The sequence below is a fragment of the Ornithorhynchus anatinus genome, chromosome 2, assembly GCF_004115215.2.
Source record: "Ornithorhynchus anatinus isolate Pmale09 chromosome 2, mOrnAna1.pri.v4, whole genome shotgun sequence".
Classification (NCBI taxonomy): domain Eukaryota; kingdom Metazoa; phylum Chordata; class Mammalia; order Monotremata; family Ornithorhynchidae; genus Ornithorhynchus; species Ornithorhynchus anatinus.
In genome coordinates, this window is record NC_041729.1 from 64,385,395 (window position 1) to 64,399,835 (window position 14,441).

The following is a 14,441-nucleotide window of genomic DNA, read 5'->3' on the forward strand; positions in this document are numbered from 1 at the left end:
CCCCACTCTGCCACTTGCCAGCTGTGTGACTGTGGGCAAATCACTTCACTTCTCTGTGCCTCAGTTCCCTCCTCTGTAAAATGGGGATTAACTGTGAGCCCCACGGGGGGGGGGGGGGGGGACAATCTGATTACCCTGTATCTACCCCCAGCGCTTAGAACAGTGCTCTGCACATAGTAAGCGCTTAACAAATACCAACATTATTACTAGTGACAAACAGTTGCCCAGGAGTCGTTTGTCTCTATTTAAAACGTTTGTCTGAATGTTGATCTTCACTTCACTGGGCCTTATGACCTCATTAGTAAAATGGGGATTGAGACTGTGAGCCCCACAGAAGACAGGGACTTTGTCCAACCCAAATTGCTTGTATCCACCCCCAGAGCTTAGTACCGTGCCTGGCACATAGTAAGCACTTAACAAATGCCATTATTTTCATTATTATCATTATTATTATTATTACTATTCTAAGTGCTGGGGTAGATATAATAATGTTGGTATTTGTTAAGCGCTTACTATGTGCAGAGCACTGTGCTAAGCGCTGGGGTAGACACAGGGGAATCAGCTTGTCCCACGTGGGGCTCACAGTCTTCATCCCCATTTTACAGATGAGGGAACTGAGGCACAGAGAAGTTAAGTGACTTGCCCACAGTCACACAGCTGACAAGTGGCAGAGCTGGGATTCGAACTCATGAGCCCTGACTCCAAAGCCCATGCTCTTTCCACTGCGCCACGCTGCTTCTCTAATAATAATGTTGGTATTTGTTAAGCGCTTACTATGTGCAGAGCACTGTTCTAAGCGCTGGGGTAGACACAGGGGAATCAGGTATAAGATAATCAGGTTGGTCACCATCTCTGTCCCACATGGGGCTCACAATCTTAATTCCCATTTGACGGATGAGGTAACCGAGGCACAGAGAATAACAATAGTAATAATAATGATGCTTGTTAAGCTCTTACTATGTTCCAAGCACTGTTCAAAGCACTGGGGTATATACACGTTATTCAGGTTGGATACAGTTTCTGTCCTGCATGGGTGTCACACTCATCCCCATTTTTTTTTTTTACATATGTGGTAACTGAAGCACAGAGAAGTGAGGTGACTTGCCCAAAGTCATTCAGCAGACATGTGGGGTCACAATTAGAACCCAGGTCCACCCTCTATCCACTAGGCCAAGGTGGTCTGGTCTTCACTGATCTGTCTGCCCTTATGTTCCGTTCTGCAGCTCAGAAAGGAACACAGAGGATTTGGCAGAAGTGGGACAGTGGGGTTTTGGGAGTGTGCAGGGGGGCGGGGGTGGTCATGTTTCTCCCCGCCTCATAACAATACATAGCACTCTTGATTCTGAGACTCTCAAAATATTTCCAAACAGGAAGGAACGTGGCCCAGTGGAAACAGCCCGGGCTTGGGAGTCAGAGGTCATGGGTTCTAATCCCGGCTCCCGCCACCTGTCAGCTGTGTGACTTTGGGCAAGTCACTTAACTTCTCTGGGCCTCAGTTCCCTCATCCGTAAAATGGGGATCAAGACTGTGAGCCCCACGTGGGACAACCTGATCACCTTGTATCCCCCCCCAGCACTTGGAACGGTGCTTTGCACATAGTAAGCGCTTAACAAATGTCATTATTATTATTATAGTCTAGTGCATAAGGCACGGGCCTGGGAGCCAGAGGATCTGGGACCTGAGGACCTGCAGTGTGACCTAGGGCAAGTCACTTAGCTTCTCTGTACCTCAGAGAACTGCCAAAGGGGGGATTCAAAACCTGATCTCCTTCCTACTCAGACTGCAAACCTCAAGTGGGACAGGGACTTTATTCACCCTCGTTAACTTGTATCTACTCCAGCATTTAGAACAGTGCTTGACACACAGTAATAATAACAATAATAATAATGTTGGCATTTGTTAAGTGCTTACTATGTGCACAGCACCGTTCTAAGCGCTGGGGTTGATGCAGGGTAATCAGGTTGTCGCACGTGAGGCTCACAGTCTTCATCCCCATTTTACAGATGAGGTAACTGAGGCCCAGAGAAGTGAAGTGACTTGCCCACAGTCACACAGCTGACAAGTGGCAGAGCCGGGATTCGAACCCATAAACACATAAATATCACTAAAATAAAAGTGGTGTGCATGACATCTGCATTACACGGCACACAGTTGTAATTCTTTCATGCGATCACATTTCTTGAGTTCTTACTGTGCGCAGAGCACCATACTAAGTGCACGGGAGAGTACAATCTTATAAACGATCACATTCCCAGCCTACAACAAACTCACAGCCTAGACGGGGAGGCAGACTTTAATATAAATTATCTGCACATAAGAGCTGTGGGGCTGGGGGAGGGGAGGCATAAAAGGAGCAAGTCAGGGAGACACGGGAGGGCGTGGGAGAAGAGGAAAGTCGGGCTTAGTCAGGGAAGGCCTCTTGGAGGAGATGTGCCTTCAATAAGGTTTTGAAGGCAGGGAGGGTAAATGTCCGTCGGATTTGAAGGGAGCGTGTTCGAGGCCAGAGGCGGCCTAAGCCCCTAAATCACAGCAGCCTAAGGGATAGAGCACGGCCTGGGAGTAAGAAGGACCTGAGTTCTCACCCTGACTCTGCCACTTGTCTGCTGTGTCACCCTGAGCAAGTCACTTCCTTTCCTCTGGGCCTCAGTTACCTCATCTGTAAAATGGGGATGAAGACTGTGAGCTGTATGTCAGACAGGGAATGCGTCCAACCCGATTAGCTTGCAACTACCCTGGCATATAGTAAGCGCTTAACAGATACCGTTAAAAAAAACCCACTAAGCAATTTAGATCTGAGCCCACATACGTGTGGGCTACCAGGTTTTTATGGAGTTTTTTCAAGTGCTTATTCATTCATTTATTCATTAGTACTTATTGAGCGCTTACTATGTGCAGAGCACTGTACTGAGCGCTTGGAATGGACAATTCGGCAACAGATGGAGACAATCCCTGCCCAATGATGGGTTCGCTTATTATGTGCCAAGCGCTGTTCTGAACTCTGGGGCAGATAAAGGGTAATCACGATGTCCCACGCGGGGCTCGCAGTCTTAATCCCCCATTTTGCACATGAGGTAACTGAGGCACAGAGGGGTGAAGTGGCTTGCCCAAGGTCACACAGCAGACAAGTGGCGGAGCCGGGATTAGAACCCATGTTTCTGACTCCCAAGCTCGTGCTCTTGCCACTGCGCCCTGCTGCTTCTCAACATGGGGCTCGCAGTTTGAGTCGGAGGGAGAACGAGTATTGAATCCCCACTTTACAGTTGAGGAAACTGAGGCCCAGAGAAGCAAAGTGACTTGCCTAAGATCACCCCACAGACAAGGGGCAGAGCCGGGATTAGAACCCACGTCCGCTGACTCTGGGTCCTGCCCTCTCTCCTGTAGACCATCACACAGTGACGAGTGATCAGCCACTCCTGGTGTCACTGCAGAGATTTTAAGGGAAGAGCTAGGTGACGTACAGCCCTGTCAGAGTGGTGACACAACAGGAATTCTCCAGACGTTGCCAGAGGATGTTGTTCAAATAAAAAGCTAGCGAGCCAGTCAGTACATCCCTCTCACTCAGAATAAGTTCCAATGTCCAAGGCCTAACTGCGTTAAACATTGCTGCGGCGGGAATGAATAACTCCGGCCGATCCCCTGTCCATCATTTCCAGTCTCAGGTTCTGGGGTGGGTGTCAAGCAAACTAAAAGTCTGAGGAGATTCCTTTCAGAGCGGCGGAGCCAGATTTCGGTCTTGAAAACAAAGGGCCCCGGCTACAGTGAGGGCCCCGACCCACTGCCGTATCGAGGCAGAGCTCTGCCAGTGCAAAAATCCATCCATTAATGGAATTTACTGAGCACTCCCCGTGTACAAATCACTGTACTAAGTGCTTGAGAGAGTACGATACAACAGTTGGTAGACACGTTCGCTCCCAGTGACAGGAGGGGGTGTCAGGCATTAATACAAATAAATTCAAGATATGTTCATAAGCGCTGTGGAGATGAGAGAGGGATGAATAAGGGGTCCAAGTAGAGGGGTGACCCAGAAGGGAGGGGGAGAAAAGAAAATGAGGGCTTAGTCCAGGAAGGCCTCCTGGAGGAGATGTGGCTTCAATAAGGCTTTGAAGGTGGGGAGGATGATGGTCTGTCGAATGTTAAGACGGAAGGCGTTCCGGGCCAGGCGCAGGACGACAGGACGAGGGACGCATCCCATCTCGATGGATCCCCGGGCAGGAGATGGTAGAGACAATGAAATTTTGGGGACCTCTGGTCACCCTATGACTCCAGTGGAGCAGTTGGGTTGAATCTATCAACGCTATTTATTGAGCGCTTACTGTGGTACTGGAGAGCACAATACCACAGAGTTGGTTGACATGTTCCCTGCCCACAAGGAGTTCACCATCTAGAGAACTCAATGAATGGTATTCATGTAGGGCTTACTCTGTGCAGAGCACTGTACTAAGCACTTGGAAAAGTACAATATAACAGGGTTGGTAGACAGGCTCCCTGCTCACAAGGAGTTTAGAGTCTAGGGAAGTCAAACAAGGGTGTTACTGTGTCAAGAGTTGTGTACAAGAGTTGCTTAGAACAGTGCTCTGCACATAGTAAGCGCTTAACAAATACCAGCATTATTATTACTAAGCCGTTGGGAGAGTACATGGGTTCGAATCCCGGCTCTGCCACTTGTCGGCTGTGTGACTGTGGGCAAGTCACTTAACTTCTCTGTGCCTCAGTTCCCTCATCTGGAAAATGGGGATTAAGACTGTGAGCCCCACGTGGGACAACCTGATTCCCCTGTGTCTACCCCAGCGCTTAGAACAGTGCTCGGCACATAGTAAGCGCTTAACAAATACCAACATTATTATTATTACCTCATCTGGAAAATGGGGAAGACTGCGAGCCTCATGTGGGACAACCTGATTGCCCTGAATCTACCCCAGCACTTAGAACAGTGCTCTGCACATAGTAAGCGCTTAACGAATACCAACATCATTATTATTCTTACAGTATAACAGAGTTGGTAGGCACCTTCTCTGCTCACAAGCTCCCAAGAGTCTAGAAAAGTCAATCAAGGAGCACTTACCCTGTGCACAGCACTGTACTAAGCTCTTGAGAAGTTCTCTCTAATATTAAGTGCTTGGCAAATATCCCAATCATTATCATGTGCCAAGCACTGTACTAAGTACACGAGAGTTGAGCAACTGAGCAACTGAATCAGCACTCCTCGGTTACACCTTTTAAACAGTAAGCTCTTCGTGAGCGAGGAATGCGTACCCCAGGTCTACTGGACTGTAGCCTTTCAAGTGTTAGTACAGTGCTCTCCGCACGCACGGCAAGCGCTCAATACATAGCGCTGCCCGATGTCCAGTACTGGGCGTCGCGACTTGAGCACCGTGGATAGAGTAGAGGTCTGGGAGTCAGAAAAGGTCATGAGTGCTCATCTCTACTCCGCCACTTGATTGCCATGTGACGTTGGGCAAGTCACCTCACTTCTCTGGGCCTCAGTTACCGCATCTGTAAAAGGGGGATTTGGGCTGCGAGCCCTACAGGGGACAGCGACTGCGTCCAACCTCGTATGCTTATATCCGCCCCAGCGATTAGTACAGTGCCTGGAACATATTAACAAATACCACTATTATTATGATGATAAAGATCCCATCTTTCTTCTATAAAACAAAAATGGGGCTTCCCATTCTCCACTTCTTTATCCTTCATAAGAAGCCCTGAGCTACAGTGAGAATTAATATTGCCTAGAAGGGGTGGAGGTGCTTGGTTTTAGACAATATCAGTTTGCTCCCCTGCCTTACCCTCACTCCTCTCCCACTGCAATCCAGCCCGCTCGCTCCACTCCTCTAACACCAACACAGTCACTCGTCTCTCCCCACCGACCCCTTGCACACACCCTCCCTCTTGCCCGGAACCCCCTTCCCCTTCATCTCCAACAGATACTCAATCATTCAATTCATTCGACCGAATTTACTGAGTGCCTACTGTGTGCGAAGCACTGTACGAAGTGCTTGGGAGAGTCCATGACAATAAACAGACCATTACTCTCCTCATTTTCAAAGCGCAGCTAAAATCACATCTCGTCTGGGAAGAGAATTTCCTGAATTCACTGGATTTCTCATCTTCACCCCCGACCCCGCCTGACAGCTCTTAGGTACAGATCATTCATTCATTCATTCAATAGTATTTATTGAGCGCTTACTATGTGCAGAGCACTGTATTAAGCGTTTGGAACGTACAAATCGGTAACAGATAGAGACGGTCCCTGCCCCTCGACGGGCCTACGGTCTAATCGGGGGAGACGGACAGACGAGAACGATAGCAATAGATCGAATCGAGGGGATGAACATCTCATTAAAACAACAGCAAATAAGATCCTTCTACTAGCTTTCTTTCCCCTACCCGTAGTGGCTCTCTCCCCTACTAGATTGGAAGCTCTTGAGGGTCGGGCTGTTGCCTACCAAATACTGTACTCCCCCAAGCACTTGGTGCAGTGCACTGCACAGAGTAAGTGCTCAATAAATACTATTGATTGATTGGAGCCAATAGGAAGGCACTTTCTCAGGTGGCCCCTCGATGGCAAACAGAGAACCCCACTTTGAACCCGTTCTGGACTGTTTATTGGTACACTGTCCTCTCCCAAGCACTTAGTCCACTGAAAAGCAGCGTGGCTCAGTGGATAAAGAAAGCATGGGCCTGGTAGTCAGAAGGCCCTGGGTTCTAATCCCGGCTCCGCCACCCGTCTGCCGTGTGACCTTGGGCAAGACGCTTCACTTCTCTGGGCCTCAGTTCCCTCATCTGTAAGATGGGGGTTAAGAGTGTGAGCCCCAGGTGGGAGGGGGACTGTGCTGATCTTCCTCAGTGCTTAGAACAGTGCCTGGTACATAATAATGACGATGATGATGATGATGTTGGTATTTGTTAAGCGCTTACTAGGTGCAGAGCACTGTTCTAAGCGCTGGGGTAGATGCAGGATAATCAGGTTGTCCCACGTGAGGCTCACAGTTAATCCCCATTTTACAGATGAGGTAACTGAGGCACAGAGAAGTGACTTGCCCACAGTCGCCCAGCTGACCAGTGGCAGGGCCGGGATTCGAACCCACGAGCTCTGACTCCCAAGGCCGGGCTCTTGCCACTAAGCGCTTCACCAGTACCATTACTATTAGGAATTACGACCGGGTGACCGACTGTGCCCCTCTCTCGGAGCCAAAGCCGAGCCACCCCGCTCCCCCTCCGCTGCACCAGAAGTCCCCCTTCCGCCCGTGACCTCACCTCGGTGACGATGGAGGATCCGGCGGTGTCGTAGACCCAGCCGTCGCGGCAGGGGGCCAGCGGGATGGCGCTCCGGTTCCCGGCCCGGGCCAGTGGGTCATCGCAGCTCAGGGATGACCGGTTCCAGTCCACGTCGAACCGGCGGCACTGGCGGGTGAAGGCCCCCCCAGGGCTCCCCAGCCCCGGCACCGTGCGATTGAGCTCCTCTTCCCGGCTCCAGCCGCAGCGGCCGCTCAGCTCCGACACGCCCGGGTTCAGGCAGCGGTGTTCGGGGGTGAACCCCAGGAACACGATCCCCACGTAGATGGGGGTGAAAGACGCCGACAGCAGGCACAGGAAGAAGAAGGTTTGTTGCTGGAAGCGGCCGAACTCGCCGACGTGCTCCAGGAGGTCATCTAACGCAGGCATGCTGGCGGGAGGCGGTAAACTTGCGAGGACTAAATAAACGCATCACTCCTCCCCAGCCTAATCCTCACTGTGAAGACAGTCAACCCCAAGTCGAAGGAAAATTGTCCCGTTTACATTTAATTGAAATCGGGTCACTGGCCGTTAAGCCTCCATTCGAGCGTGATGCCGGTGGAATGGAACCGAGTCAAAATAATCTTTCACCCCTCTGCACTCCAGCCATCACTGGTGACCCTTCTGAGGGATGGGGAGGGAGGGCTGCACTGGGGTGTTTTTTTCTGGAAAACAAGTTAACAGAGGTAAAGCCCTTTAATTGAGCCACAGAAGGTCACCGGGCCAACCTTAAACCAGCCACCCAGTTGTTGCGAGATTACCTATTAATGCCCCTTCGCGTATTACTGAGTCGTTACCACACCCCCAACCCAGGCCAAAGAATGTCCTCGGACACGTCCGGAATCAAAGCCTGCAGGTTTCACTCTCTCCCTCCGAATTCCCCGGGCTTGCAATGTTCCACTCATCTTTGCTTCCCTATGCACCCTTCGGTTTATCTGCGGGGATCGGATCCGTTCGATCGTATTTACTGAGCGCCTCCTGCGTGCAGAGCGCTATACTGAGAGCCTGCGAGAATACAACAGTAAACTAGACAAATCCCCCGCCCACAGAGAGCTTACGATCCGTAGGAGATGAATAATAGCCGCGGTCGCAGTGGTGATAGCAGCCACAATAGCAGCAGGTGCAGTAGAGATGGCAGCAGGGGTGTTTACTGAGCGCCCACGTAGTGCCACGTGTCGAACTAGAGACCCTAACCATGAAATCGGTTGGAGTCCGTCAAGAGGCATTTTCTGAGAGCTCACTTGTGGATGTGTCGAGCACTGTACTAAGCGTTTGGGAGGGTACCATTCGAGAGAGTTCATAGGCACGATCCCTGCCCCATGTGTTCAGCTCTATTGTCCTTTCAATAAATCGTGCCATTTGTTAAGCGCTTACTATGTGCAAAGCACTGTTCTAAGCGCCGGGGGATACAAGGTGATCAGCTTGTCCCACGTGGGGCTCACAGTTTTAATCCCCGTTTGACAGATGAGGGAACTGAGGCACAGAGAAGTCAGGTGACTTGCCCAAGGTCACGCGGCTGACAAGCGGCAGATCCGGGATTCGAAGCCATGACCTCTGACTCCCAAGCCCGGGCTCTTTCCACTGAGCCACGCTGCTTCCCCTTTGCACCCCAGTGCTTAGTACAGTGTCCGGCTCATAGTAAACGCTTAACTACCACCATTATGATCGTTATTAGACACGTTCCCTTACGCTACTGAGCAGGTGCCGGGTTACATTTCAAGAGAGGGTTGATCTCTCATTAATAATAATAATGTTGGTATTTGTTAGGGGCTTACTCTGTGCAGAGCACTGTTCTAAGCGCTGGGGGAGCCACAGGGGAATCAGGTTGTCCCACGTGGGGCTCACAGTCTTAATCCCCATTTTCCAGATGAGGTCACTGAGGCACAGAGAGGTTAAGTGACTCGCCCACAGTCACACGGCTGACAAGTGGCAGAGCCGGGATTCGAACTCATGATCTCTGACCCCACAGCCCGTGCTCTTTCCACTGAGCCACGCTGCTTCTCATTGTCCTATGCCGTTGTACCTTCCTCCCCTCAGTTCCACAAGCGACGAACCAATTCAGCTTCAAACTCGGTGGAGGGGCACTCATTCATTCCAACGTATTTAGCGAGGGCTTACTGCGTGCAAAGCACTGTGCTAAGCGCTCGGGGGGAGTACGCTATAACAACAGCCACATTCACTCATCACCAAACCCCAAGATCCTGCTCAGGGTTTTCAAATGCGGAGTTTGGCAATTTTCACTCTACACGCTGCAGGGAGGCCGCAGAGCCCCCCTTAGTTACTGTAATCGGCGCTACTTATCGAGAGGACTGTACTCAACGCCCAGCTCTGCCACTTGTCAGCTGTGTGACTGTGGGCGAGTCACTTTGCTTCTCTGTGCCTCAGTTCCCTCGTCCGTAAAATGGGGATGAAGACTGTGAGCCCCACGTGGGACAACCTGATTCCCCTGTGGCTACCCCAGCGCTTAGAACAGTGCTCGGCACAGAGTAAGCGCTTAAACAATGCCAACATCATTATTATTATTATTATTATTACAAAAGAGTAGGGTATAGACAATCCCATTCCTTGTAACCTTGTCTACTGCCGGTCAGGTCGTTGAGGGCAGGGAACGAATCCGTTTATTGTTACAGTGTACTCTCCCAAGCATTTAGCACAGTGCTTTGCACACATTAAGTGCTCAATAAATACGACTGAATGACTGACCGAGGAGCTTGGTATTTTTCAGTGTGGTGGAGGAGCCCTCCTCACTCTATGAACTGTTGCAGAACTCTGCCTTTAGACAGTGTTGAACCAATTCAGAGGAGTGTCGTACCAGAGGGGAAAGAGCACAGACCTGGGAGTCGGAGGACTTGGGTTCTAATCCTGGCTCTGCCACTTGCCTGCTGGGTGATCTTGGACAAGTCACTTCTCTGCTCCTCGGTTACCTCATCTGTAAAATGGAGGTGACGACCGAGAGCCCCGTGTGTGAAGGGGCTGGGTCCAGCCTGATTAGCTTCTATCTACCCCAGCACTTATTACAGTAATATTGGTATTTGTTAAGCGCTTACTGTGTGCCAAGCACTGTTCTAAGCGCTGGAGTAGATACAAGGTGATCAGGTGGTCCCACGGGGGGCTCACAGTCCCCATCCCCATTTTACAGATGAGGGAAGTGAGGCACGGAGAAGTGAAGTGACTCGCCCAAGGTCACACAGCTGACAAGTGGCGGAGCAGTACTTGATGCACAGTAAGCGCTTAACAAAAGCCATTAAAATATACATATATATACACACATATATACGCGGATATAATAACGTCGGTATTTGTTAAGCGCTTACCATGTGCCGAGCACTGTTCTAAGCGCTGGGGTAGACACAGGGGAATCAGGTTGTCCCACGCGGGGCTCACAGTCTTCATCCCCATTTTACAGATGAGGGAACCGAGGCACAGAGAAGTGAAGTGACTCGCCCACAGTCACACGGCTGACAAGTGGCAGAGTCGGCACTGGAACCCGCGACCTCCGACTCCGAAGCCCGGGCTCTTGCCACTGAGCCACGCCGCTTCTCACATAAAATGAATTTAACTAATCCCGGCTCCACCACCTACCTACTGTGAGAACTAAGGCAAGTCACTTAACCTGTGGGGATTCGCTTACCTGTGCTCTCTCCTACCAAGAAACCTCCGGACCCCGCGTGGGACCTGATTATCGCGTAGGTATCCCAGGACTTAGTTCAGTGCTTGGCACGTAGAGGAAGCCACTCGGTCAATCATATTTATTGAGCACTTCCTGGGTGCAGAGCATTGTACTCAACTCTTAACCAAGGCCACTCATTACTGTGATGACAATGAATCAGTGAAGCAGCATCTGGTCTGTCAAGTCATCGGTGAGCCGCTGGCTGCGTGAGCGGACGGGCAGCCGTGCTGAGGAAACGATCAGTCAAACCACACGGGCCAGAGGCAGTCCTGGCTTTTCACAACCGAGGTGCACGGAAAGGCCAGGTTGCATCACACAGTGACTTTTGTCCAGGAGGAGGGCCACGAGATAGAGGCTTGATCAGTTTGCCCTCTCACAGAAGAGCCCCGAGCGGACGGTGAACGCCCGTGGTGTGGAAAAGCTGGCCCGTGAGGAGTGGATCGCCGAGTGAACTCGTCCTACCCCCTTGGGAGCGATTGATCAAAGATTCAAAGATGTTTACTGAGTGCTTGCTGGGTGCAGAGCCCCATAGGAAGCACTTGGGAGAGTACAGAAAAACAGAGCTGATAAACACATCTATTTATAATAATAGTGTTGGTATTTGTTAAGCGCTTACTATGGGCTGAGCCCTGTTCTAAGCGCTGGGGTAGACAGAGGGGAATCAGGTTGTCCCACGTGGGGCTCACAGTCTTAATCCCCATTTTACAGATGAGGTCACTGAGGCACCGAGAAGTTACTTGCCCACAGTCACACACCTGACAAGTGGCCAAGCCGGGATTCGAACCCATGACCTCTGACTCCACTGAGCCACGCTGCTTCTCATTTATCCCCCTTGATTCCATTTACTGCTATTGTTGTCGTCTGTCCGTCTCCCCTGATTAGACCGTAAGCCCGTCAAAGGGCTGGGAGTGTCTCTGTTACCGACTTGTCCGTTCCAAGCGCTTAGTACAGTGCTCTGCACCTAGTAAGCGCTCAATAAATACTATTGAATGAATGAATGATGGTGAGCCCCACGTGGAACAGGGACGGTGTTTAACCTGACTTGCTTGCATCCGCTTAGTATGCTTAGTTCTGTGTCTGGCACGCGGTAGGCGCTCACATACCCCAATTATTATTATTTATTATAATTACATCCCCTGCCCACAGTGAGCTAGGTCTAGAGGGGGAGAGTTGCATCCTCAGCCCTAAATTCCATTTACTGGGGTAGACCGAATTTTCCTCTCCCGGAAGAGCGCAAATCCCTCCCTCCCAAGTATTTGGACAGGTAGCCAAGAGCTGTTGGTCCACTGGACTACGCCACTGGCTGTCCAGAAGGCCGCTGGAAACGGGCCGGGAACATTTGTATTCTCCCAAATCACTTCACTTCTCGGTCCCTCAATTCCCTCATCTGTAAAATGGGGAATCAGTACCTATTTTCCCTCCCACTTAGACCGTGATCTCCTTGTGGCACCTGATGAGCTCAGTAGACCGCCTGGCACATAGTAAGTGCTTAAATGCCACTGTTGTTATTGTTCCCAAGGGCTTGGTACCGTGCTCGGCACTCAGGAAATACTACTGATGGATCTGGGAGCTATGACAACAGCTAAAACAGGAACAACAGGGGAGTCAGAGGTCGTGGGTTCGAATCCCGGCTCTGCCACTTGACAGCTGGGTGACTGTGGGCAAGTCACTTCACTTCTCTGTGCCGCAGCTACCCCACCTGTAAAATGGGGGTTAAGACTGTGAGCCTCACGTGGCACAACCTAATTCTCCTGTATCTAACCCAGCGCTTAGAACAGTGCTCTGCACATAGTAAGCGCTTGGCAAATACCAACATTATTATTACTATTATTAAATGGTAGCTTGAAAAATATATCCTTCCGGTGCCACAGACAAGGGGAGCTGGGTGCCTTATGAGGGCGTGATAACGGTAATGTTATCATTATAATAATAACCCTTATACCAACACAGAAAATGCATTGGAGTGGATTCAGCCCCACAGCACTCACGTCCATATCTGTAATTATTTATATTAATGTCGGCCTCCCCCTTTAGACTGTAAGCTTGTTGTGAAAGGGGATCGTGTCTACCGACTGTTTTACCGTACTCTCCCAGGAGCTTAGTACAGTGCTCTGCACATAGTAAGCACTCAATATGTACAACTGACTGATTGATTCAATACAATCAGACCAGACATGGTCCCCGTCTGACATGGGGCTCACGGTCCTTCCCATTAAGGAGCCAGTCTTGAGACCCAGAACGGATCCCTAATTGGATGGTCCCTAAAATCTCTGCTGGGACCTGGTCACCTCACCCACCGCGGCGCGGCCTTGGCACCGGCCTGGGGGTCAGAAGGACCTAGGACCTATTCTCGGCTCTGCCACGTGACTGCTGTGTGACCTCAGGCGAGTCACTTCACTTCTCTGGGCCTCAGTTCCCTCATCTGTAAAATGGGGATTAAGATGGTGAGCCCCACGTGGGACAGGGACCGTGCCCATTCTGATTAGCTTGAACCTACTCCAGCGCTTCGTTCAGGGCCTGCCACATACTAAGTGATTAACAAATACCTTGAAAACAAAGAAAAAACACGCACAGCTCATTGGGCTGATGAACCAAAACACAGCAGAGCCGGAAAGGTAAGCTCACTGGGGGGAGGGAATGTGTCCGTTTACTGCTGTACTGTACTGGCGCAAGCACTTTGTACAATGCTTTGCACATAGCGCTCAATAAATACGACTGATTGAGTGAATGGATCTGGGGAGAGTGAAGGGAGTTGCAGGGGTTTGTTGGATGCATTCCTGGGCCACATTGCCCTTGTCACATGGTAGGAAAGCTTGCTGGCTGAGATGGAGATTAGAGAAGTGAGAATATCTTCCAACTAATCATCAGAAACAGAATCTACCCAATACACTCCCTATCTCCGTAGCAGACATTCAATCAATCGACGGTATTCACTGAGTGCTTATTCTGCACAGAGCACTGTATTAAGCGCCCGGGAGACTACAACAGAATCAGTGGGCACTTTCTCTGCCCCTAACAACCTTACAGGGTAGAGGAGACAGACATTAATATAAATACACCTTTTATAATATATGAAGATACGAACGTATGTGTTGAGGGGTTGGGGCACTATCCAATATCCAAAGGTCACAGATCCGAGGTCTTAGACGAAGCAGAAGGGAGAGGGAGCGGGGGGAAAAGAGGACTTAATCAGGGAATGCCTCTTGGAGGAGATGTGACCATAATAAGGGTCCGAAGGTGGGGAGAGTGGCGGTCTGGCTTATATGGAGGCGGAAGGAGTTCCAGGGGAAGGGGAGGCCGTGGGAAAGGGATCGGCGGCGAGATAGGTTGGGGAGAGCTGATTGAGTGCTTTAAAGCCATGACAATAGACATGTTCATCACATCTTCAGAAAACAGCACAAGCAGCAACGTGGCTTGGTGGAAAGAGCACAGGCCTGTAAAAGAACCAGAGTTCTAAACTCAGCTCTGCCCCTTGGCCTCTGTGAGGCCTATGCAC

General features: G+C 50.5%; 1 protein-coding gene across 1 annotated transcript in view; it reads right to left on the bottom strand.

The window, feature by feature from the left end:
* SLC22A2 (solute carrier family 22 member 2) overlaps positions 1–7,923 on the bottom strand; it is a 44,333-nt gene extending 36,410 nt beyond the window's left edge. The window contains exon 1 of the mRNA XM_029057953.2: positions 7,258–7,923. Within this exon, the coding sequence (XP_028913786.1) occupies positions 7,258–7,665 (408 nt within the window). The 5' untranslated portion in view covers positions 7,666–7,923. The remainder of the gene's footprint in view (positions 1–7,257) is intronic.
* Between the last annotated feature and the right edge of the window lie 6,518 nt (positions 7,924–14,441).